Consider the following 27,282-nt stretch of genomic DNA (forward strand, 5'->3'; position numbering starts at 1 on the left):
GTTTGTATGGTTGGTAACTATGTCCTCCCCAGTGCACGGTTATATTCCCTTGTCTATCGATTATTCAGTCTTCAGGCCGCCTGCTGGGCCAACTCTTCTCAGTACTTTGGATCGCACATGAAAGAGTATTTAGTATAACTCCCGTAATCATCTGCACAGTATTTCCGTAAGACAATATATTAAGTTTTATAGGAAGAAAGGGATGATCGTCACAATAACATACAGTGGTACTGTCAGAGGCTTTTCTTACAGATCTTAGGAATTTTGGGGACTCGAGTGCCACAATGGGAGTCACCATCCCCATGAGGGGAAGTCTCTTCCTTTGAAGTCTTCTGACTTTTCACCACCCCTAGGGGGAATATCTGGTAGCGGCCTTGCCTCACTGGGAAGGTTTCCCCTGTGGGGAGAAGTGACGTGATTCCATTATTCGTCAAATTTCTCTTCAGAAAGGATGCAATGGGATTGTGGCGGCTTAAACTATTTAAGTTATTCAAAAAATGTCCAAAGATAAGTGTTTGCCTTGCTTCCTGACCCAATGCTAACCAAGGGGCAGGATTCCCCACCCGTGCTCAACAACCAAAGGTGAGTGGAATGGAGATGGGAGACAAAGGGACTTGTTCCCAATGAGATCCTATGGGAGACATGTACAATACATACATTTCCACCAGCAATGCATTTCTCCCCTAGAGACAGTATGTCTATCTACGGGAGTTCACTGTGACATCTACATAAGGACAGGACAAGCATATCATGTTTTTTTGCTCATAGCATGAAGACGCAGACAGCATATTCGCAAACCCCAAAACAATCTTTCTCCTAGTTAGCTTTTCACCGAAAAGGCACGTTCCCTCCTTCCCCCGCCTGCTCCTGCCAAGACAAGGCCATTTCTACTAGGCCAGAGAGCAGAGGCAGTTATCATTCCATTTCTCACACTGTACATCAACAAATCTTCTCACACAGCGAAACCCATTCAGAATGGACAGAGCAGCTTTCTGTCTAGCTCCTAGAAGCACTCTGAAAGCTCTATACTAATATGACCAGTATATGACCAGTATACATAATTACATTTCTGATGCTTGTTAATCTGCTTAGAATCACATGCTGTGCATATGGTCCGACATCCAGTGGTAACCACGGAGTATTGCATCTTGTCTTTCGGGGACCGAAAGGGAACGTCGGCATAGGCGTGTCTGTAACACTATCCCTATCGTGATGTGTGTAGTACCCAAAATCCCTCACGCGCCGAGGTCCCTCATAACTAGTCAACCTTACAGCAGAGCTCTTACTAGAGACATTGTTTATCTTTACCGAATTTTCGGTTTATGCCCCGTTAAGTCACTTTGCCTAATAAGAACATCTTCATTGAAGACTACGGAGGAATCGTCTACGGCTGTGGTCTCGGCGCCGAAGATCTGGCGGCTGGATTCCCACGTGGTCGGGCCCTGTGGCCGACCTACACAGTAGGGAGAGTGGGTTCGGGGTGGCCATATTGTTATGACTTTCCTCCTTTCCACTTCTTTCCCTTTCGGTCTGGTCATCCTTCCCTTTGGCTATAGCAAGGACTCCTTTTAGATTCTGCCCTAAGTGTAGAGTCAGATATCCTTGGAAGGACGAGCACAGGACTTGTAACGCTTGTCTCCCCCTAGAGCACGACGAAAAGCGGTGTTCGGAGTGCAAGCTCCTTAAGCCTAAAACACTTCAGGATCGCTGTGTAAAGCGGTGGCCCGCGTATGGCATGTCACGCGTGGAGCCTCCCTCCCCTACCGCAACACCAGCCGAAAGTGACGGGGGTACTTCGGATGACCGAACGTCCAATGCGGATGTTATAGACCTTGAGGTGGACACTTCTAGGTCTGCCACGTCCGTCCGCGACCCTTTCAAGCTCGACTTTGGTCTTGCTACAGGGACTACACCCGGCGACAAGGGCGTACATAAACATCGCACTAAACACACAACCCCTACGCCATCTTCGACGCCTTCGTCGAAAAAGGAGAAGGCGCCAACTGGTCAGTTGAAAATTTCGACGGTTCCCTTGGATCGTGTAGATCCAAAGCTTTCCCCGCATCCGCAACAGCGCATGATGACTGGGCAAACAAAAATTAATAAGGCCGCTACTCCCCAATCTACATGCGCCGAAGTTTTGGATTCCGAAACTTCGACCATTTACAAGCCCTCTATAGGCCCGAAAGTTACAACTAGGCCTCTACCCGGCACTCCGACCGCTGAGCCTTGTGGTGCCGCGGACGGCGCTTCGGCTACCGCTACATCGTCAGAGGCTCTGTCCCACAACGATTCGGTTACTATCAGGAAGAGAATCGGTAGGATCGCAGCGGCAGTGGGCCTTACTCCGGTCCCGCAGAAAGTTATAGGCCAGGTCGCAGAATGTTATTCGACGGACTTGGGCCATGATTCCGATGACTCTTACGTGGATAGTCAAGAGCCTCTCTCAGACTCCCTGAGAAGTTCCTCTCGACGCCAAAGGGCGGAGAACGTTGTTTCTCCCCACCTAGGCCATTTTATGTCCTCGAAATGGACTACTGAAAAATACGAGGGATGCATGGATCAGCTGGAGCAGATTATCAGTTCTGCTCACCAGCCTCTGCCGAAAAAGGCTCGGGTAGACCCTAACCTTCAAATACAAGATGTGCAGCCTCAGGCTTTCCAACAGGAAGACTTGGCCCACATGGACACATAGAGGGACATTTATACTGAAGAAGTGGAATCCTCTTTTCTGGATAATTGTGGAGAAGATCAACAAGAGACTACGGAGAACTGGGAGGAAACCCAGCAAGGAGGACCGGGTCCTTGGTCACATCAAGATTAGGACTCTGATATTTTGTGCGTCGATTCTCCTCCTTCCACTCCGGCTCGCTAGACCTCCCCCTGTGGATGACCAGGTAGCTTCCACACCATGTTGAAAAAATCAGCAGAATTCTTCAAAATTACCACTCAAGAGGCTTTGCCTGAGCAGGATTTTGTGGAAGACATGAAGGAAAAACCTCCCGCAAGTCAATCCATTCCCCTCCTTAACTCTGTTAAGAGGCGGATAGCTCCATCTTTAGTCACACCTGCCCAGACAAGGGCAGTGAAACCCGAGAGTCGAAAAATGATTTCGGCCTTCCCCTTCCGACCCCCTATATATCAAGGGGCATGCCATCCCGGACTCACTGGTGGTGACCACTACTCGTAAGAGGGCAGGGGTACCCCTTGCCACTGGACAATCACCTCCGGACAAGGAGTCTAAAAGATTGTATGCCCTAGGCAAACGTGTCACGTCAGCAGCGGCATATACCATTCGGGTTGCTAATAATACTACACTATTAGCAAGCTATGCCGATGCCCAGTGGAACATGCTCCAAGAAGGCGTTCAGGAGGTCCCGTAGCCGGCCAGGACCAAGCTTCTCGCCATTGTTGCGGAAGCAAATCTGGTTAACCAGAATGTGGTCAAAAACATCCTGGATACTGCAAAAACATCTGGCAGAGCCCTTGCACAAGGGACTCTTGTGAAGAGACATGCATGGCTGTGTACATCAGGGTTTAGACCTGAAACTCAGGCCTCCCTCATTAATATGCCCATCGAAGAGTCTAACCTCTTTGGGAAGGCAGTGGATGAAGCGCTCGAGACAGCCAAGAACCAGCATGAGACCTTAAAGTCTCTGCAACAAATTACACAAAACCCTCGTCCCAGAGGGGTAATAACTCTTGGCGGTACTTTCGAGGTCAAGCTCATGCCGGTCAAAACAACTTCGGCATGGGCAGCTTCAACAATAACCAAACATCTGGAAGCCCCGCTTACAATCCCTCAAGGGGTCAGAAACGCGGCAAGGGTATAGGCAGAGGCCCCATTCCCAGAGGAGCCACGGCCTCGGGTCAGAAATGACCACCAAGTCCAGGTCCCCTCCCATGCCTTCCCGGTCGGGGGGCGATCAACATCTTTCTTCAAGGCATGGGATGGGATAACTTCCGACCAGTGGGTCCTACAGGCGGTCGCCCACGGTTATTGCGTGGAATTCTCCCGACTGCCACAGTTCAGACCGCCGCGCTCACGGCGCCTTTCACCGGACCATCTAAAGATCCTGATTCAAGAGGTGGAAACACTGCTGGGAAAGGACGCCACAGAAGCTGTCCCTATTCTTCAGGTAAACGAGGGTATTTTTTCAGTGTACTTCCTTGTACCCAAAAAGGATCTCGGCATAATTCCTATTCTAGATCTGTGCCCAGCAAACAAGGGCATAAAACCCCTGAAGTTTTGCATGGTAACACTACAAGAAGGGATCCCATTGCTGAAACGGGGGGACTTCATGGCAACATTGGATATGAAAGATGCATACTTTCATATTTCAATGTTGCCAGCGCACAGAAAATACCTAAGGTTCATGATGCAGGACAAACACTACCAGTTGAAAGTACTCCCCTTCGGCATCGCCTCGGCGCCATGGGTGTTTACCAAAGTCCTGGCAGTGGCAGCAGCACACCTGTGCAGACTATCAGTCCCAGTTTACCCTTACCTCGACGACTGGCTCATTACGGAGGGTTCGATGCTTGTTTGTCGAACACCCAAAAAACAGTAGATCTCCTCTTCAGCCTGGGCTTTTCAATCAACGAAAAGAAGTCCAGCCTAGTCCCCAGCCAAGTAAAACAATTTCTGGGGGCACTAATTCGGACGGAAGACTGTCTTGTCTTTCCCTCCAGCGAGAGGGTTCAGAACATGCTCTCAGATTCCCCAATATGTAGCCAGTCGAGAGGTGACGGTACGAAAAGCCATGCGGTTGCTAGGGATGATGGCGTCATGTGTATACTTGGTTCCCCACACGCGATCTGGTATTTGTCTCGCCAGCCCTCGTTCTCTCTCTGCAGTGCTGGTCGAGGGAAAACCTCCTGAAGGGGAAAACCTTCACCACCCCTGCAGTGGAAGCACTCTCACGACAGACTCATCTCTCACGGGGATGGGGTGGGGGGGGGCCTCACCTGCTTCAGCAGACCACACATGGAGTGGTGTCCCTTCAAGTAGTGTCCAATCATATAAACTTACTGGAGCTATTAGCAGTGTTCAAAGCATTGAAAGCCTTTCAGGTACAACTGCAAGGGAAGACTGTGCTGATGTTAACAGACCGCACTACAGCAATGTATTACCTGAACAAACGAGGGGGCACTCACTCTCCAGGGCTATCCAAGCTGTCCCAAAACATTTGGATATGGGCTCTCAAACACAAGATGTTTTTGTTGACCCAACATGTTCCAGGGGAACTTAATCTTCTAGCAGATGTACTCAGCAGAGATTTTCCTCTCCCAGAATAATACGAATGGCGACTGCACGAAGACATTGTATCCAGCGTCTTTGCAGAATGAGGGTTCCCAGAGATCGACCTGTTTTCTACTCAGGAGAACGCCCAATGCCAAGACTACGACTCCAGGTACCCCCAGAACCGGTCCAAGGGGAACGGTCTCTGGATAACTTGGTCGGGGAAATTTGTCTACGCTTTTCTCCCCGACTCTCCTTCTCAACAAGATAGTGCACAAGATGCACCAGGAACCAGTTACCATGATACTAGTGGCCCCCATGTGGGCCCGCCTACCCTGGTTCGCTCACCTGATGGAAATGTCCCTCTCCCCACCAGTCAAGCTGCCTTGCCCGTACAACATGTTTCATGTCAGGGGGGGAAACCCTACACCCGTGCCCCCAAACCCTGAACTTAGCAGCCTGGCTCCTGAGATCAGAGTTTGGACACTTGCAACTCCCGCAGAGGTGCATGGACATACTCAGGGAAGCGAGGAAACCTAATACATGTTATTGCTATGCTAGCAAGTGGAAACGTTTCGTCATCTGGTGCAATTCCAAGGGTGTCAATCCTATCGATTTGCTCACCCTCACACATTGTGTTGTATCTAACTCACCTGTTGGACTCTGGGTTAGTCTTTAATTCCCTAAAGGTTCATCTGGCTGCTTTGTCAGCTTACACCACATCACAGCAAAAGGTATTGTGGTGGAAGATACCGGTGATTAAAGCCTTTATGGAAGGAGTTAAGAGGATTTATCCTCCCATCTCTCACCCAGCCCCTGGATGGGATCTGAATGTGGTTTTGACCAAGCTCATGGGAGCTCCCTTCGAGCCTATGCATAAAGCAAGTCTGAAGGACCTGACTTATAAGACCGCCTTCCTAATGGCTATCACTTCTATCAAAAGGGTTAGCAAACTACAGGCTCTTTCTGTTTTAGACCCCTTTGTTACAGTCCACAAAGATAAGGTAGTTCAGCGCACACATCCCAGGTTTGCGCCTAAATTTATCTTGAAGTTCCACATAAACCAGTCAATCGAACTACCCACTTTCTTCCAGAACCCTACTAATATGGCCGAAAGAAGCCTTCACACACTAGACATGCGCTGGGCAATCATGTTTTACCTGGAGAAAACTAAACCACTAAGAAAGACTAAACAATTCTTCGTTTCAGTGGCAGTTGGTAGAGTAGGGGATCCTGTCTCTAAATCAGCTATCTCAAGGTGGATTGTCAAATGCATCACACTATGTTACACTCTTGCGAAGAGAGAACTGCCCCTCAAGCCTAGAGCACATTCTACTCGATGCACTGGGGCATCCATAGCATTCATTGCAAATATTCCTCTTGAGTCCATTTGCAAAGCAGCAACCTGGAGTTCTGTACACACCTTTACAAAACACTATTGCCTAGACACTCATTCTAGGTCTGATTCTCAGGTGGCACAAGCAGTACGAAGACATCTTTTCTCTACTGTTCCTTCTCACAACCCACCTCCAACTCCGGGTACTGCTCGCTAGTCTATGCACAGCATGTGATTCTAAGCAGATTAACAAGCATCAGAAGACATGCATTACTTACCGTAATAGCATTTCTGATGATTGTATCTGCTTAGATTCACATGCGTCCTCCCTACCGCCCCGCTCGGGGTGGAAGGAACATAGACTTCTTACTACTTTCTCTCTTTATGTACTCACTCACTTTAGCCTTGGGCTCCCTCTTGGCAGAAAAAAATACAATCGAGGGACCTCGGCGTGTGAGGGATTTTGGGTACTACACATGTCACGATAGGGATAGTGTTGCAGACGCGCCTATGGCGACGTCCCCTTTTGGTCCACGAAAGACGAGATGCAATACTCCGCGGTTACCACTAGATGTCGTACCATATGCACAGCATGTGAATCTAAGCAAATACAATCATCAGAAATGCTATTACGGTAAGAAATGCATGCCATAATGCATGGCTGACAGCAAACATGGAACCATTATAGGTAAAGCAAAACCTATTGTGTAAAATGTGGCTTGGCTCTAGTGGAATGCATAAATTAATATGTTCAATGGATGATATAATGGATGAATTACTCGTATGATAACTACCACAGCAAGCATAAAATGTGGCTTTACATAGTGTTAAGATCCTGGGCTTCTATCTTGACCTGTTGCTCAGTGCAGATGCCCACATCAACCAGACAGTAAAGAATGGACCATAGTAGCTTCGGCTGCTGAGAAGCTTGCACCCTTTTGTGTCAGTGTCCAATTGCTCGTCTGTCACCAGTTCTCTGGTTTTGTCCAGACTAGACTACGGCAATGCTCCGTTAGTGAGAGCCAGTGACTGCTCGGCTAGAGTTTAAGGCTGCAGCCCTAACTCACAGAGCGCTATGTAGCACCGCTTCAGTGTACATTAAGGACCTGGTCTATCTTTATGAGCCACTCAGGAAACTGTGTTCATCTCCTTTGGCGTGGGTAAACATTCCTAAATTCTCTCTTGCCAATAGCTTGAGAAGATCCTTCCCTATTAGGGCCGCTAAGATCTGGAATGCTCTGCCCCTGTAGCTTAAGCTGGTAAAAGAATATATTTTTCGTTTAAAAACTGAAGACTGCTCTATTCATATAAACTCTTCACAGTTCTATCTTTGAAACAATGCTGTTCTTACCTGCCTCGGTGGTCTTTCTTGCGCATTTGTAACATTTTTGTTTGGTTGTCCTTTGTGTTTGTGCGCCCTGATGGCTATGGGTTTCGGCACCTTATAAATCAATAACTAAATAAAACATGGCTTTATCGAGGACCAGCTCCTTTTCTTGTATGCATTTGTCCTGGACCTTCCTGCTATTGGTTTGTACCACCAACATGTCACATGACTTTATCTGCGTTGTCCCCAAACCCGCATAAACCTGCCTATTCTCCCATGTGTGTGATGTAGTCATCACTGTGTTCACTACTCTCCTGCTTCCTTGTGTAAAACTTAAACCTGCACGCTGCCACATTTTCCTTGTTGAAGCGTCTCACGATGCGGGAAACGGCCTCTTTGTGCACGTCACCCCCATCACCAGGTTCAGGTTTTAGGTTTGCGAAAATTCGTTGACCATCAACCCTCTAGGCGTTGAGCAGCATGGCCTTATTCCTGACTGCTGCATAGCCATACCTCCCAGTGCCTCCAAGTAGGTTGTGAACGGCTCCCATTGTTGCCACGGGTTAGCAGGTTTACCTGGGGACTGGAGGAAAGCAACTTGGCACTTTGCATGATGGTCGCATCAGGGGAGTGGGGGGGGTGGAGGGCGTCCTGGCTCTGCATTGCGATCACTGGACACAATCCGCTTTGAGTGGTGGGCTTCATTTACAGGGATAACAAACAGGGTATTCACAGTACGAAGCACAAGTCCACAGACAACCAAGGTAGTTGCTGTCGCTGCTCTGGTATTGTCTGCTGGTGACTTTTCTTGCTTTGTGCATAGGAGAGGGGAGGGGGCTGTGCTGTGGAATGTGGTGAGGGACAAATATAATGGAGAAAAGGGAACAGACAGGAATTCTCTGGGAAGGAAGGGTGGAGGAAGTTGAGCCGCAGTGTAACTAAACGATAAATTGACAACTTTGACTATTTGGATGAGAACCACGTAGACCCCTCATTGTGGCATGTGATGCCCCTGCCAGTCTGAAAACAAAGCTGCAAAATGGGCTGGCTGAATCTTATGGAGTAAAACGGGCACACCACCTACCTTAAAGAAAGTATGCAGTACTCAGCCGTGCCTTGACAGTGGTACCACATTTCCACAGAGCACCCCTCCTGTTGATTAACGCCCACTGATATTTCAAGAATGGATTAAACAAACTGCTCTGCCAATGCACCTCAGTTCTAACCTGCATCTAACAGTTTACAGTGTTCGAAATATGACTAGAAGTAGTGGAACTAAGTTCTCTGCTGTCCTGCCCCGCTCCCCACAAACTCCATTGCCATGCCCCCTCCCACGCAGAATACAAAACCCCAAACAAATGCGCTTGCTGATTAAGAGAACCTTAAATGCAGTGCACTAAAGTGCAAGTTTCAACTGCTTCCTACGCTTTAATTTCAAAACAAGCCCATCCCGGAACAGTTTATTTTTTACCAAATAAAATTATACGAACAGTAAAACTTAAAGAAAAGTAGAGGGGCACCGCTCCCAATTGCTCGCGCCCACTTTTACCACTACCTTTTTGTTGGGCACATTTTCGTTGCCCCTCTGATTAGGGTAGGAGAGATTTTGAAACTGCCTACTGGAACAGCATGGTGTCCCACGAGCTTTCCCTGACTCGGCTGTCAGTGTTTAGTGCACCTTTTGAGGTCTATCAAAATTGGGTGTCTTTAGTAAGGTCGGTAGGCGACCTCTGTCCGCAGTCTCGAGTCCAGAGTGGAAACAGTATGCTGGATATGTTCCAAATTGGGAATTTGAACCAGTGTTTCACAAAGGTCCAGACTGTAGAGGCAGTCCAAATCTGCAGAAAGATTTATGAAAATCTGCAGAAAAATGTTTTCTTTTTGCAGAGTCAGAAAGGTGATTTCTAAAACTTGCAGAGAATTTTGTGCTCATAAGAAACTAGTTTCTGCAGGAAAATATGCCCTACATATGTGGATGGTCGCCAGCCCACAGTCCTAGGCCAAAGCTAAAGGCCACCCTTCGACTTCCATTGGCTGCTCCCTAAGCCTCTCGCTATCCACCTTTCCCAGGTTACTGCATCTCTGGCCCACCCCCTCACTTTATTTCTCACTGTCCCGTCACATGCTAGCTTACATTTTACATGAGGATCGGAACTACAGGTTTATAAAAAGTAGGAATTGAAGAAATCAACTTTTTGAACCAAGGAGAAATTCCAAATAAGAATTCAGAACTAATTCAAACGCTAGTTTGCCTGCTCCACTAAGTTATGGGGTGAATTAATCTTCTAGGGAGCAGATTTTGAATATAATCATAACATTACTTCAGACTGTTTGTGTTCAGTATTATTGAGCTATCAAACGTGTTTTTAATGCAAACTTAATGGATAGACAATAAATGGCAAGTTAAAACTACAAATTTATCGAACAAGTATGCGAGTAAAAGAAAAAAATATTCACAAACATTTAAAGGTGTCCTGCAATTACATCCATGGTTGATCACCGTCTTCGGTTTTTGTCACTGCCGGGGCTGCTTCTTGCCACACAAATAACACTAGATTGGCATGCATTCATAAACCGTGAGGAGCTTTCGGCACAAACTTAAAGTGTGCTGATGTTGCTTTTGTTACATGGACAGAACATGAGCAACAAGGACACATGGGCAGATAAATGGTCTATCAGTTACACCTAAGGGATTTTATCCAATTTCCTTTGCAACTTGTGCAATATGCATCGTGTGGACAGTTGTCTTATTTTCTCCAATACTATTATGTTTTTTTTTTTGCAATCGACATCCTAGCCCCTCGAGTCTAGTTTACGCACTACATTCACTCTGAGATGTGGTAGGGATGTGCACATGCTTATTTTAATAATCTCAGGGTGCAACTGAACAGACGTCCACTACACAAACTGAAATCAATATTCATCCAACCTCAAAAGTCCAATGCAAGCGAACTAGTGAAGTGTTTGAGCTCTGTGGCCACAAGTTAACTCCACTGATGGCAGCTGTCTCCTTAAATTTCAACTGGATCTTTGTACAATCTTTCTTTCAATAGACTGAATTGTTACAAATGTATATTTGTGGGCTCCAACGCCATCCACCGGGCTTCCTGGTTGATGTTGCCAGCCACAAATCCTAAATGTATGCCAATTCAGCCTTTATAATATCTTGTCAAATGCCCAGCAAATGCATTTCAGATTAGCAATTTAATAGATAGAATGACAATAATATTTGGACGTTAGTTGAGATTTAAATGACTGAGTGCTTCGTAGCAATTTTGTTTAGCATGTGTTCTTTTTATTTTCAGTTTATTAATCGGTTGCTTAGCTCGTTACCTCTTTCTGCACCATCAGATGAAAAACTTGCTCTGCCAGAAGACATCAAAACTTTACAACGACACCTCTGTGTTGCACATCTCACCCGGGTGCTTGGTCTCTACCATGAAATGGATAAAGACCAAAAACTCAGTGCTGTCAGAGAACTAACGCTACGATACCGCCATGGACTGGAATTTGGTGAGTAATATTCTTAAAATAGATTTGCTTTTGGGACTAGAAATTCAGCTTTGCTTTTTTATTATAGTTTACCCTCTAAATCTTGCACTCTGCTTGCTTAATTGACACCATATGGTATGTAGATCTTTGTTTAGTTGGACTTTTTAGGGCTGGTCCTCGAAGGGAAGAGAGTATACATTGGTATAATGAATACTCTTTATCGAATGCATTATCTTTATTGAGCTCAGGCAACATTTTTGATCTATGACATGTGTTCCTGTAGAAACTGCTAAAGACCACGTTAATGGCTGCTCTGGAAAGTTATTTATTCGTGTTAAACACTTGAATCGAAAATAAACGATAGTCTGTGACTGATCTTAGCCTAGTAAACAACCTATTGAACATAATTGTGTAAAATTTTTTGCTTTTTAAATTTCTTATAGAGCCTGCGATTTCATTCAATTTTTTTGTTTCGGCTTAAGAATGGTATAGGATGCATCAGATCACAGAGGCCAAAATCAAGTACATTGCCTCCATTTGTAGAATTACGTTTTTCATTAAATGAATGTAGAAATAACCCTGATGTAATTCAGCCCCAAAATAACTTTAAAATGAAAAATCAATGCTTTGTGTCAAGATTGTGTATTTTATTTGTTACATCAGTGACTTCTCCTCTGACCAGATCTCTTGATAAATATCTTCCAATCTCTGGTACGACCTCCAGCGGTGCGTAATCTGGACCCACAAACCCATGTGTGCACTTTTGAGAACTTGCAAATGTCTCCAGTGATACCTGCCTTTTTTAAATGCAGCTTTTCATTCCAGTGACTGATGTTAGTTTCTGTTCCTATACCTCCCTTCTGAACCATTTTGTGCAACCCATATTCTCATTATTTTCCCTTTCAGGTCTATCCAGTTCTAACTGGTTACTGCATCCAGAGTGGCTCTGACCTTAGAATCAGGAAGACTACCTCTCAAAAGTCATGTCTTCCCTGCTCATGTGTTTGGGCTTTAAGTCCAGCACCCCAGCAGAAAGGGCTTTTGAAATCGTTTTCCCTTCTACTGGTATTCCTCCAGTCCAATGTAGTAGGATGCCTTCAAAGATTTCCAAATGTCTTTCCCTTAATCACCTTGCGGTTTTGGATACAGTGATATAAGGCAGCAGGGTCTGATCTCCCATCCCATCAAAGGTAGGCGGGTAACTGTTATCGCCCCACCTAACCAGTATGCAGCGGACTGATGAAATTTTAGATGTATACTTTGTTGATAGAAGTACAACCTATATTCTAGGATGGCTACGTTTAAAATATTGAGATGAAAGTGAAAGTTGTAAATAGCCCGGTGACGAGGAAAACTATCCTTACCTTTTTATTGGCAGGAGAAGGGCAGACATTGTTTTTGCTGGAGACCTATATTGAAGAGAACACCTTGTAGCAGACTGACAGTTTCCCTTGGTGGAGGCAGATAAAACGACTCCGCCGTAGAGCAGCATTTTACAGGAAACCTGTCTATAATAACGACCGAAAACAGCGAAAACACACAAAGAAAAATCATGTGTGCAAAGTCGCCTGTGAAGAAAGGACAATTAGACCCGATAGGCGACACTAATATTCGCGCCCCACAGGGCAGTAAAAACATTCGATCGTACGCCCCAAGAGAAGTAATTACACATAACTGGTTTGATATGGCAGGTCGCAAGGCCAGACTAACCGAGCGTCTGAAAGCAGATTTCGAGAAAATGAAGGATAAATTGACGGAGAGTTTCTCAAAAACCAACAAAATAAATGACAGATGTTTAAGTGTAAATACTGATTCAGATAAACATCCGACATATGGAGCGGGAAAAACCTTGCAAACAAAGCGACCAAGCACCCCAGCACAAGGTCCACCTGATGACCTCTTAACAAGCTTTGGGTCGGTACCTGTTCCTCAACTGGCACAAAGAATACAAGAAAATTACTCAATTAGCATACATATACAACGCACCGTGGAAAACCGCTTACCTGTGAAACGTGTGTCCAATTGCTCTACTCTGAAGACACTGAGTGCACCTAATGACTTGGATTAGTTGTCGCCGGGCATTGTGGGACTTCCAGTCCGAGGCGGCTTTGAGCATACAATTGTGAATAAAGAAAATCAACAAAGTCTTGCTGAACAAGAGACAATTACCAAATCAAATTTGTCGGTGGTGTCGACAATACAGATTCACAACAATGTGCTGGCCGCAACGTCACTGGCACTTATTCCTTTCACAAAACTTTATGAAACTCTAAATGAAGCAATTCATAATAACGGCGCAATATTAGGTCAAATAATTGAAAAAATACTAAAAATGGAAAACTTAACCACAGCGCTGCAATCGCGACTGGAAAATGAGGCTGAAAAGTCTGCATCTTGGCACAACAGGCTGAGCGATTTAGCCATGAAAGATAACATTGAAAAAACAAACTTAATGGAGGCGATTCTAGGATGCATGAAACAAATGACCTTAAATGTAAACAATACATCCATTATGGATTGGAGACAGGCGTGCTGTGGAACGAATGTCGGAACGCAGTCTTGCAACAAAGGCAAGGTGCTCTGCGCAACTCAAGCAACTAGTGTGCAAGCAATCGCTGAATAACCTGCAGGAAACCTACGGGGTAAAAGAGTCAAATTCCAGTCGATCGCTGATGGGCGTCCCAGCTCATTGTGCCACTAGGCAATCGGAACAGACTGTGAGCAGCAAACTAACCGACCCTGGTGTGGCCATCTCAAATGAGTGTAAACACAGCTCATACAATTCCTGATGTTCCCTTTTGAAAAAACAAAAATATGGAGAGTATAGATGCAGAACTCATCCAAAAGTCATCCGAAATTCCTCACTGTTCAACCTCAAAAATGACCTTTGGGATATTTAGCTTTGCAGCGAAAAATCTTAAAATTGCATCTAACATGCCGAAAATTCAAGATGTGGGGTCTCGCCCGACTAAAAAAACTGAAAAAAAACCACATGCCCTCCTCCCCCCAAACAGACCACCAGTTCAAGAAAATGTATAAGGAACCTATCTACACCTTGCAAACCAAGTTTATTCTCGCGGGATAAACCTGACCTGCCTAATAAATCTGCTAAAACGGATGGCTTCTTAAAAGCAGCTGTAGCAATTAAAGTAACTTCGATGAATCCTAAAAAAACTAATGAGAGTAGATTCTTATGCCAACTCAATCAACTCTGGCTTCGTCTGTGGATCTGTGTAATCTGTCGACGTATTCTGAAGACTTTGTGGAGGGCAGCAGTTCGGACTGTTAAGAGGCGAGATCCATTTGTCACCCAAATATTGAGACCCAGAGTACCATGGCTGCGAGGCCAACCACTAAACTAAAGAATCCTAAAATTCAAAAAGGAGACTTGAGTGAAGGGTCTCTAGCACCTGCAGCTAAACAACGAAGATCTGCAGAAAGACAAGCAGACTTGGAACCTGATATTAAAAAGAAGATGCAGGTGACCTTGAACCCGAAAGAAACATACAGCACAAAGACAAAAAAAGAAACACTCCAATTTTAGCAACAAAAGCTGGTTGACTCAAAGCCACTGTCATGGAAAATTTGAATTGAGAATGTATTTGAGGTTGACAATGATGTCAACTTGAATAGACAGTTATCCGGCTTGTGTGCACTGTACCTGCTCTAAGGACCGTGACTACCCAAGATATTTGCATAGTTGAATACATCTCAGAAGAACGAGCTGACAGGGTCTTTCTGCATATAAAATCTCAGGCAGTACTTAAGACCCTAATGGCTGCAAAAGAATTAATGTTTCTGGGCTTTGAGATCTCTCAAGACGATCATGAAGTACTGGCAAACCAATCTAGTACCAACAATAAGTTTATTACTGAGGTAACCAATGAGCAGCGACGAGATGAGTTAAGGAAACACTTGAACACTGTGCCAACTGTTCAGCTATCGACTGGCGCTATCAATATTGGGGTGAGGAAGCATTAGCTAGAACATAATGGACATGAAGTTCCTTTTACACTGATATCCTGCAACACGCGAGGAATTTGACACTTATATAATTTCCCAGCGGACTTGACTGACAACTTTGCCATATGCCTTCAAGAAACGTGGCTGCGAATTCCACCAGTGAAAGATGCCTACTTCACATTGCTAAATCCAGCGCAGAAAAATTCCCAAGGTCGTCCCTTTTCCGGTCTAATAACAATGCTGAAAATTGGCACAAACTGGGAAGTGATGGAAATAGTAATCTTAACAGCTTTGTTCAAAGCACTCTGATTCAATACTCCATCGGAAAGACCCAGAAATTACAACGGTTGCTTCTAATTAATGTTTACTGGAACCCAGTTAAGATTACCTCTGAAAATTTCATATCCTCAGAAACGTTGATAAATCATGATGGCTCATTTGGTTTTTTATCGATTATCGTGTGTGGGGATATGAACATTGCATGGTTCGATGCTAAAAAATATCTCGTTCAGGACATTAATAAGGAAGAACAGCGTCAAATCCAGAAGATCTCGATGGGACGCTGAAATGGATGCACGAGATTGTGATATGGTCAATGGGCATATCAATGGAGATATACCCCCCAATTACACCTGGCATTACATGGGCTATGACAAGACCTTGGAATATATTTGGACTTCAAAAAATCTGTGGAACAAAATTGAGAAACTGAGAAGAATTCCGACTGTGAACAGCGACCACGATGTTCTGGTAATGTCGTGGCTGCTACATCGAAAACTGGAAGTATTGATCTTGAGCCAAGCAATGGAGGTACATTATGGGTGTAACAGGCTTACATTAAAAGAGAAATAATTCATTTGACCAAAGCCTTCCAAACACTAGATAAAACAGCTCGAGATTTGACAAACTATGTAGCTTTATTACCCTATCAAAGTCTGGGGACCTTACAGAAGACACATAGCACAAAAATACACACTCACAAATCGAGTAAGAGTATATACAACAAAAAGAAACAAGTTAACAAGGACATACGTGAATTAAAAATCAAACGGGGTGCATGTGCTCTTGGTCCAATTAAACGGAAGAAAAAATACCGGAATTGGGTAAAAGCTTTCTCTTACTTGCGCGATCAAGAACGCGGTGAGGCGATGCTGTCCCTAATGACAAAAATTAATAATTCAAGAGATCTGGTGTATCCTGAACAGGGGATTTGGAAACCAAAATGACATGATGGCGATTGGGGTTGCTGAGGGTTATTGGATAAAACACTTCAAGGAGGTGTTTTCTATGATAAGATCCACAATCTTAACTGCAACCGTGGAGACTGCTACAAGCTGGGATATACGGGAGACCGTAGAAGATATGTCATGTTATTGCCAAGTTAAAAAACTCAAGAGCTGCAGGGCCAGACGGCATAACTAATGTGATGCTGAAAGCACACAAACCAGAGTGGTCCACATTTATTGCAAAGTTATTTTCTAGAATTGCTGACCCCAAGGGTCAATACCATCAATAACATCATCTTGGACTGCGGTGATAATTGTCCTGGTTTTTAAGAAGGGCAATCGGGCTCGATCCGGCCAACTATCGCCCGATTGCCTTCCTCGATGCAATTGGCAAGATATTTGCCACTTTTTTTGCAGCAAAAACTAACAGCATGGGCAAACAAAAACAGAATCTCGGACTGTCGTCAGACGGGCTTCACAAAGGGACTCTGCTCTGAGATCAACTTAACGTTGGTAAATCTGCTGAAATTGGAAGCTTTGGAGAAGAGGTCAAATCTCTTTTTGGCATTTATCGATATGCACCAAGCTTTCAATACAATAAACCGTGAGATGTTATGGCAGAAATGAGAAAACTGGGACTGCCCGGAAAATCTACTGCAGCCGATGAAAGCACTTCACTCGGACATCAATCCGAATTAGGATAAATGAAAAAGGGGACTTATCGGAGGCAATTGACATGCATAAGGGGGTGAAACAAGGATGCCACCTCGCTGCCTCCCTATTTAAGTTCTTTATTGCCGATGTGCCTATTGCCCGAACCAACGTGAAGTGCTTTCCTCCCAAAATGAATTGACATCATATTAGCCGTGCAACATACGCTGATAATTTAGTCTTAATCGACTCTACCCAAATAGGCCTACAACGACTTCTCCTAAAACTGCAAAGATATATGGATGAAAATGAATTAAGAATAAATGTCAAAAAAATGAAAATTATGAAGATCGGCCCATCAAAAGGAAGAAAAAACAAAAACTTCAGCTGGACTATTGACAACAAAGTGATTGAGGAAATTGCTGAAATCCGATACTTGGGGGTAATGATCAACAAATCGATATGGGAATGGAGCTGGGTTCAAGACCTATCCCGGCGTATTAGAACATTTGCACTACAAGGAACCAGAATCCACCCTGTACATGGCAAATACACCCTAAATCCGGTACGCGCTTTTGATCTGCAAAAAGTAATTCCTGCTATCACATTTGGTGCTGAAGCGGGATGGAACATAGACCAGAATCTGGTCTCAGCTAGAAGGTACCTTTTGCAAACTGGTATTGAGGCTGCCAAAATATATATCGATGACCATCATCAGACACGAACCAGCACTAGATGAGCTTTATGGAACCGTGCTGTGGAAATCAATGGCGTTATAAAGGAAAATGATCATGTCAAACCCTGAACCAGCATATGAAATATTAGCGCCAACTGACATTTGTCCATATGTTGGAATACTATTGTCATGGAATCAAAGGCTGAAGGCGATCTTTTAAGCAGCCAACATATCGATGGCCACCCTGTTGGCCCATCCTCAAATTGCAAAAAGAAAGTTAAAACAGTGGTCTTGGATTCAAAATCTGTCCAAGTTTGAAAGATTATCTACAGCTCCAGATCTAGGCCCAACAATGAACATATTGGAAAAAATGCCAAATTACCTACAACAATTTACGTCGCAATATCATCTCAACGTTTTTCTTGGACTGCGTTTAAACGCATATAAATCAGAGGAAATCCTGGTTATGAGACCCTATCAGGACACAAAGGACGATGCCTGCTGATACTGTTTGGTGTTAACTGAATCTATAAAACATCTAATAACAGAATGTCCATTAATTAAAGACCAAAGGACACTTCATCTTGGTAATTTTACACCAGTAGATGACAATATGGACGAATGGTGGTTTCGCATTTTGAGTGGGAGCTCAGTGCATTTAACCTGCACAGTCATACATTTTCATGACAAAATTATGAACTAAAATCTGAAAGAAATCGCTTAAACCATTTTTGAATTTATCTGTGAATCCAATCAGCATGATTGACTGATGATGATTCGACCAAATGTGAAGGACAAGAGTAATGGGTGTGGAAAGCTGTAATAAAAGTTTGTAATAAACTGTTACAATAAGAAAAAATGTTGCTAATCCTACCTGCTGAAGCTGTCCCACTAGTGAAGCGGTGGTCTAAAACATGCTTGCTAGTGCAAAACAGGAGCAACGTCAGAAGCGAGTAATATAGAAGCAAGCCACTTCGAATGGATTTTGTCCTCCCACGTATTCCTCATCTGATATTCAATATCCAGCTTCAACTGTTTTGGAAAAAGATTTCGGCAGAGGGCGCTGTGGGTCGATGCAGTCGATTCGATGTCCCTCGAGGGCCTCTGTCTCAAGGATGATGTCATCTAAGGCATAAATAGCAATCGCAGCGCCCGATAGCTTTGTTTCCGTTTTTTCTTAGTAAGCTTGCGCTTTGAGAACTATAGCACACTTCAGTATTTCCTCGTGAAATATACAAAAATGTCTGTCTTCGACTAACCTGAAGACTGGGTTTAAAGTGTTGAGGCTATGATGCCACTGACCGAGTATGCTTATGTTGTCTCAGTGTGGCACCCAAGACCTCAGTGTGGTAAAAATGTCAATTGATGACTGGAAAAGCTCTGAAGGAGCGGATGGGGAAATTGGTGGTAAGTAGATTCCATAAAACCCCAACTACTACCCCGTTGAAGAAACCTGACAATGCGAGAGGAGACTCCTCGAAGAAGGCAGGCAAAAAAGGTACATGTCAAGGAGTGGCTCCCACCACTCCTTGTCGAAGAAGAGGCACCATATGTTGCCTACTTCAACGTCTTCCTCCGACTCCACTCCTAAAATAGCCATATCCTGTCCCACAGAGGCCTCCATTCCTGCCGAATGGGAAGCATTTGGGCAAGAAATGCTTAAAATATTCGAGAGACAAAAACCCTGTACAAGCCATGCTCCTACTGCGCCTTCGAAAGCCGGTAAGGAAAGGGCTTGAGCCAAATCCTGCACGCCCTCCGTTAAGGAGAATTCTCAGAAATGTGCTAATTCCCTCCACCTTTGAGACCTCCAGCAACTTTGCTGGATTTTGAGGCCTTCATTTTTTTTTTTTAACCTGGAGAGTGTGACCCTTTTTCCCACTCTCTCATGTATTTTATTGCAATTTTGAACACTGTTTCTTTTGGTTGTGGAGTGACAAACTCCAAAGGCATCATCTTTTACATTCTCACACAGCGCCTTCAGTGCAGTGACTCAAGGAAGTCTTTCAGAGCTCCCAAAGGTTTAAATACCTTCTCTTGGATAAACTCCTGTTTCCAAGAGCAGTAAAGTGAAATTGACTTTACTTACCATTGTAACTTTCTAGACCCAGCACCCCCTGTCTCACAATAGTTGATCGAGGGGTTACTTAGTATCCCCTTTGTCTAGCTTCTCATTTAACATTTTTGTTACCCTTTTCTCACTGAATGGCTGGTGGCAGTGGTTTTGTTTTAACTACCATGGTGTGCATTTACTGCGGGCTGCGTTTGCAGCTACTGTAAAGCACCCAAGGGTGCCATTTTTGTCAAAATGGCCCCAGTCTTTTTTTGCCATTTCAGTGTGGAAAGGTCCTTCTTGAGATTTACTCTGCGTACCAAACCAGGTTTGGTCTTTTTGTTAATTTTGCCTTTGGCGGGATTCACAAGTGAAGCCCGCCTCTGGCTCCAGGGTGTCTGGCGTAGGCAAGAAGTGAGGGAGATGCCCGAAACTCCCTGTGCTTAGTCTCCTAGGAGACCCAAATGCACTCTGCGATTGTCCGGCTGACTGTCCGGCAAGGACAGCCACCCTGCTGGGTGACTGACAGGTAGGCTGTAATGAATGGGAGAGAACTGAATAAAAGGTGAGCCTTTTGGCTTGGAAGGTAGTCGACCACTGGACGAAGAAACCGAAGAAGAACTTGAGGACGCCTGCTGTAACTCCTGGACCGTTCGTTTGCCCGGTGAAGCCCTCTGCAGTGATGAAATGCCAAGTTTGCATCGACAGAGAAGCCCCTGCACGGACGACTTCTCCCCTTGAGTTGGTGGGACCAATCAACTCCAAAGTAAGCCACCTGGACATCCATCTCGGAGCTGGTTGAATTTCCAGAGTTGCAGCTGCAAACCGTATAACCAGGGAGAGAAACACTAGATTGTGTGCGTTGCTTTTAAGCTGGCCTAGAGCTCCAGGAAGATCCTCCGGACTCCCAGGAAGCAGAACTGACCAAGCCTGAGCCCCCTCAACAGAGTGCAGGACCCCAGAAGCAAGGAAAGTCCATCTCGACAGCCAGTAAACCGCAGTGTTGCTGTTTGCGGTAGATGCGAAGAGCTGAAACACTGAACAGCCACTGATAGTGAAGTTTTGACCGTCCCAGTGCACTGCCGGAGTCCCCCGACGTCCTCCCTCTTGTCCCCATGACTGAGGTCCAGCAACAGGGAGATCTGCAGAGCTGCACAGCAAAGTCATCAGCTGCTTCTTTTTCTTCATTTCTAAGGTACTGTAAAAAGTCTGAGAACTTACCTCTTACTGTAGAGTGCTTGCAACTTCTACAACTCAGAAGTCTAATCAGCTTGTGTCCCTACATTTGATTCTTCTTTTCATCATAGACTCCGAAGAAATTGTGCAAAGACTTTTCCATTTACTTACCAGACGTGCTTCATCCTATACAAGACTTTTGCCCATTGACTTTGGCTTAGCCTATTGAATTGTAGGACTCTTCTTGAGGGATTGAAAAGTAGTTGCCTGCTTAAGAATATTTGTGGTCTCTTGTTCTAATAGACCTTGGTAAAAGGCAAAGGTTAAGAGTATTCTAAATGACAACAGTAAGATATTAATGTCACCAGCACCCTAGCTATTGAAGTCACCTGTGGGTGTAGGTTGTTGGGCCATCCCAAAAGGGTCTTTACTGATTTAGAAACTAAGTGTACAGTATTGAAGTGTATTTGTGTTACGATTATATTCACTTCTGAAGAAGGCTTATTCTAACTTACTGATAAAATTAATAATTGTTTATGCAAGAAACCTTGAGTGTAAGAGTTTATTTGAATAATTGTAACTGTGAACCTCTGTGTAACTCAACTACAGCTCATATTGACACCTCTTGAGATGAGCCTGGCTGCTCAACATGCTACCAAAACTGCGTAGTACAAACTTATACCAAAGGTTGGGTTTCCTATACATGTAGTCCGAGTTGTGTGTAGTGGTCCCAGAGGGTACTGCATACCAACTTTGCCTAACACCCGCAAGCCCGGGACGAAGGCCAAATTGAGAGCCGTCAAGGCCTCCACACAATGAGAAATCGAGGGACCCTTCGAGCCATAAGTCGAAAGACAAGTCGAGGTCATTGAATAACAGTTGTGCCATTGACACCAGTGGGCCCATTGATACCAGTGGTGCCTTCGATGCCATCAAAACCTTCAGTGCTGTCCAGTCTTCCTCTAGGACATTGATTGCTCGGACATCAGGTTTGACCTTTTCAAAGCATTAGATGCCTTTACCTGTCAAACTGGCCTGTCGCCTGCTACAAAGGCTATACCGACTCTGTCCTCACCAAGAAGAGAGTCCACATTCAAGCTAGTGTCTCTGTGACATCTAACAACTTGGCCGAACTCTTTAAAATCTGCAAGGAGCTGGCCAACCCTGCTGCAGTCTCTACCCCTCCTGTTGCCTCGCAGGCTCTTTGCAATGCCCTTGCCTCTCACTTCATTTAAAAAAAAAACAGGACATCCTGTCCACCCTCTCCACCCACACTCCTCCTCTTCCCTCTCCATCTGTGCTTGCTGACCCTCCTTTAGCCACCCTCCCACCATCCTTCTCGTCCTTTCCTCTTTTCACCCCTGAGGAGGTTGCTAGACAAGTCCGATCTATGAAAGCCTCTTTATAACAGGTTCATCCCTGTTCCTCTAAAACCATCAAGGACCACATTGACACCCTAGCTCCGGCCCTTGCTGATTTTTGCAACCACGCCTTTGCCTCTGGATCCTTCCCCTCCCCTCTGGAGCACTCATTTGTGCATCCTCTTCTCAAGAAACCCACAGCTGATCCTTCTTGTCCAGCTAACTATCTCTGTTTCCATTACTCCCTTTCTTGGCAAACTCCTGGAAAAGTTGGCCATTTCTCAGCTTAACCTTCATTCCAATTCTGTTGGCTGTCTCCATGACCACCAGTCTGGCTTCAGAGCTGCCAGAAGCACAGGAACTGCTCTCCTAAACATCCACGAAGATCTGCTCACCAACCTTGACTCTAACATTCCCTCTGTCCTCCTCCTCCTCCTCGATCTCTCTTCTGCCTTCGACACAGTCAACCATACCATCCTGCTCAACCGTCTCCTTGAAAACCTGGATATCACTGATCAGGCTCTGGCCTGGCTGACCTCTTTCCTCTCAGATCGACCCTCCCAGGTCCAATTTGGGTCCTTCCTTTCATCCATCTTCCTCTCTACCTGTGGTGTTCCCCAGGGGTCTAACCTCTCACCCTGGCTTTTCAACCAATACCTGGCAACTCTCGCCCACTGCATTGCCATTTTATGCTCAAATTTCCAGTGCTACGCTGATGACACTCCACTCATTTTCAGGCTGCCCTCTGCCACCTCCTCTCCCTCTCTTATCTCTGATTGCCTATCTGCCATTCAAGATTGGTGTGCCGCCAATGATCTTTGCTTAATGCAAGCAAGACGGAAATCCTCATTGGCACACCTTCACCATCCTTTCCCCTCACTCTCTGGTCGGCCTCCCTTGGACCTCCTCCTACCCCCACCTGCGAGGCTAAGAACCTCGGGGTCATCTTTGACTCCACCCTTTCCGTCTCCGCCCACATCTGAGGTCTCTAAAAAGTCAAATTTCCGACTGCACCTCCTCAGAGGTACTGTGCCTTTCCTCTCCTTCCCCCAGAAGCTCATTGTATCTTAAGCTCTGGTTCTCTCTAGCTTGGACTATTGTAACAGCCTCTTTCTAAATCTACCTGCCTCTACTCTCCGCCCTCTGCAACTAATCCAGAACAGTACTATGAGACTTGTCCTTGGCCTCAAGCCCTGGGATCGTATTTCTCCAGCTCTGAAATCTCTTCACTGGCTCCCAGTGGATGCAAGGATTAAATTCAAAACCCTCTGCATTGTCCACAAGGCTTTCTGGGGCCTGGGTCCAAAATACCTTCAGCTATCCCTCCGCAAATACCCCCCCTCTCGAGCTCTTCGCTCCTCTACCGCCAACTCACTCTGGGTCAATCGTTTTTCTAAGAAATGAGCTGGGGGTAGATCTGTCTTTGGCTGGGGCCTCCCTCTGGAACAGCCTCCCTGCCACTCTAAAACTTAGGGAGAACCATCTCCGGTTCCGGAAGCACCTCAAGACCTTCCTGTTTTCTTCTGTCTTCACTCCCCTTCTCCCCTGCTGATCTGTTCTCTCTTGGCACCGTGCACCTGGCTACCCTTTATCTTTTGGGCCCAGGTACCTGCTGATCCTGTCACCCTCCCTCACTGCCTCCGGGCCACCCCTTGCACCGGGGTCTGTATCTGTACCCATACAGCCCCCCCCCCCTTTTTCTTCCTGCACTTATCGGACCTACCCTGTTTGCTGCCTTAAACCTAGCACTTGCAAATTGCTGGCTGCATTACCACTGTTTGTTGCCTTTATTATTTTTTTATTGTTATTTATCTGTTTCTCGTCTGCTTCGCACTTTCCACCTCTCCCCCCTTCATTGCACTTTTCCTCTCCCACCTCCCCCATGCACTTGCGCGTTCTCAATGTCACTGGGCCTAGTAAGATCGCTGTTTTGTTCTCCCCTGTTCCCCTCCCTTGCCTTGTCGCGCTCTGAAACACTTGTGTACGAGCGCAATCGAAATAAAATATCAATCTCAGTGTACCTGAAAAATCCTGATCTTCTTTATCAAGAAAGGATTTTATTTTTATATCTCTGATCTCTGAGTACAATGACACATCTGATAATGATGCGTCCTTTGGTTTGCAGCATGGCACGCCAAATGTCCCAGATAGCTTAATTTCAGACTGAAAGATCTTTATGAAAATGTGCAAACAGCCAGTGGATCGTACACTTCACCAGAATTAGAATTTGGGAAGCTTGAGTCAAATGAACATGCAGATACCTCTTACAGGCAGTTGATGATCAGGGTAGTTGATTGCCTGGGATGGAGCAGACCTTACCTCCCTTTCGAACAAGATTACCTTGCAGACCTCCTTGCTGAAGGTCCTCCAAAGGATCCCATTTTACCATGCCACATTACTCTTCAGAAGAGAGTAAGTGCCATTTGGGAAGCACCAGAGTCAAGTCCGGCCGTTAATAAGAACTTGCCAAGTAAATACTGTCCAAGTAGCAACCCTAGTTACTTATCGAAACAACCTACCCAAGAAAGTCCAGTGGTGCAGCCGGCAACCGCTACCTCAAAACAGGTAGCCTATCCAACATTCCCACTGGATAGGGATGATATAAGGGTCGATGCCTGTTAAAGGTATTTACCGCTGGGAGCATGGCTGTTCAATCCGCCAACTCTACATGTGCCTTGGCAATGTTTTCCTACAATGTATGGGACTGCATTTCTATGGGAGCTGAGCATATTCCCAAAGGGGACGAACAAGACTGTTTCTTAGCCATTGTGAAGGATGGCAAGGAAACGATGTGCAAGGCTCTTCAATCGGGTCTAGCCTCTTTAACATGCCTTTTTGACTGGTCTCACCTTTTCGGCTAGGCTGATGACAGCCTTGAGAAGCTGCAGACCTTGAATGTGGCAGCAAAATCTTTGGGTGCTGCTATTAGGCATACTCAGCCTTTTCACCCCAGTTGACTGTCTTGGAGGGGTAGATGCTTTTGCTAATACTCCTCAGTTGGAAGAGCGAGAGGAATGGCTGGTCAAAGAGGTCAAAGAATATTCCCTCGGTGGACAAAGGAGAGGTGCAAATCCCGCTCAAGCAGGGGCATCTTTACCAACAGCCACTGCTTCAGTTGCCTCAAAACCTGTGAGCTCTTGAGTCACAACACCCCAGTGGAAGGCAGACTGTCTCGGCATCCGAAAGAATGGCGAGACATTGCTTCGGATGCTTGGGCATTAGAAACCATAGCCCAAGGTTACTGACTCCCTTTCATTCAGAGACCTCTGAACCATGCTCCGGGGAGCCATTCTTTGAAGATTCCAGATCCATTCCTTGTGCAGGAAATGTTGAGCCTGCTAGAGAAAGGTGCTATAGACCGCGGTACCCTTGCCCCTGGCCCTCACTGGCAAGTCAGCCTTCCAGTTAGGGCCAGGTCAAAGGCCTTAAAACCTCATCCAACACTTTCTTGGAGGCTCATAACCATCATGACCAACATTAGAATGGGACGATTTACTTGCGACTATTTAACTTGGGGAGGTTCAGCCAACATGGAGGCACGCACATAGCTCAGTTACAAGGAACTGAGCTATGCGGTCTAGTCTTTTGGGTGTGGCAGACCTGGAACTACTTTACCTGGACTACTTTGGGTGTGGCAGGCCTGGGAATATTTTACCTGTACCACTTTATCTGAGACTATTTAAACTGCACCCAAACAGCAGAACATGCTTTGTGGTGTTCTGCTGTTTGCAGCATAACGCTCACCGTGTCCAGTTCTTTGATGCCAGTTTACCTGAAACCAAGGACCTGCAGAGAGAGAAGGAACCCTACGAAACATTCTTGGAACAGTATCCTGTCTTCAATCCATCGCTGACTTCAGTTCCACTCACCTGAAGGTACGAACTCCATCATCCGGCACCGCATGCATCCTGGAATACCATACCTGGAAAGAGGAGAAAGTAAGACAGCATTAGTAAGCGTTTACTCGCGCGTTTCCTCCTGAATGAAGAAAGCCACACAATTCTTACCTGGGTAGTCATCTACTGGTCAGTAGCATTACAGGAACATTACGGCGCTCGGCGAGGAACATTGCAACCTGCAAAGAGAGAAAAGACACAGGTTAGCAATATAAGAGGCGAAACAGCAACGCGCATTACTCGCCGGACAGCATCACGCACACTGCGCTTTGGCCTACCGGCCCATGCTCATCTTCAAACTGCCTGACAACACCAAAATACCTTTCCATACCTAAAAGGAAAGAAGCAAAACATTATTATTCGGAATATAAGAACTGCATATAAAAACTGTACAGCAGCAAACCTACGGAGTCGCAGCAGGCCTGGATTCCCACCGGGGGGGGGGCATGCCACTAGTGGCGTAACTTGGTCGCTGCTCGCCCCCCCACATCTATGCGCCCCTGCCACGAGGAGCAGGACGGAGAATCCACCTTTACAATATTAAGGTGAGGAGAGGGCCCAAGGGGGAGGAAGGAGTTGAGGCCAAGGCAGATGGGAAAACAAAGACAATCTGGTGTTGAATCCAGCTCTCCTATATTCCAGACCTATCGATAACCAGAGGCCTTACCAAGGGACCGGCGAGGGTTCGAGAGTGCAAATCATCAAACCAGGGCTGGTTGGCGTCCCTGTGGATACCAGGTGAGCATAACACCTCCTTGGCGTTGATCGTGCTGAGGTCTGTGTTGGTTTTCACTTTACTTTCTAGGCCACTCTTCCGCTCTGCCAGCGCTCTTACATCCCGTCTTAAGATATTGACGTCCACACTGACCGCATTAATTTTAAC

The 27,282-nt window shown here is 45.6% G+C and overlaps 1 protein-coding gene across 1 annotated transcript in view; it reads left to right on the top strand.

Moving 5' to 3' along the window:
• Positions 1 to 27,282, top strand: part of NAA25 (N-alpha-acetyltransferase 25, NatB auxiliary subunit) — a 1,586,429-nt gene that overhangs the window by 422,476 nt on the left and 1,136,671 nt on the right. Inside the window, exon 12 of the mRNA XM_069619501.1 lies at positions 11,211 to 11,418. Within this exon, the coding sequence (XP_069475602.1) occupies positions 11,211 to 11,418 (208 nt within the window). The remainder of the gene's footprint in view (positions 1 to 11,210; positions 11,419 to 27,282) is intronic.

This window comes from Ambystoma mexicanum, chromosome 10, assembly GCF_040938575.1.
Source record: "Ambystoma mexicanum isolate Mex_15411 chromosome 10, UKY_AmexF1_1, whole genome shotgun sequence".
Lineage (NCBI taxonomy): Eukaryota > Metazoa > Chordata > Amphibia > Caudata > Ambystomatidae > Ambystoma > Ambystoma mexicanum.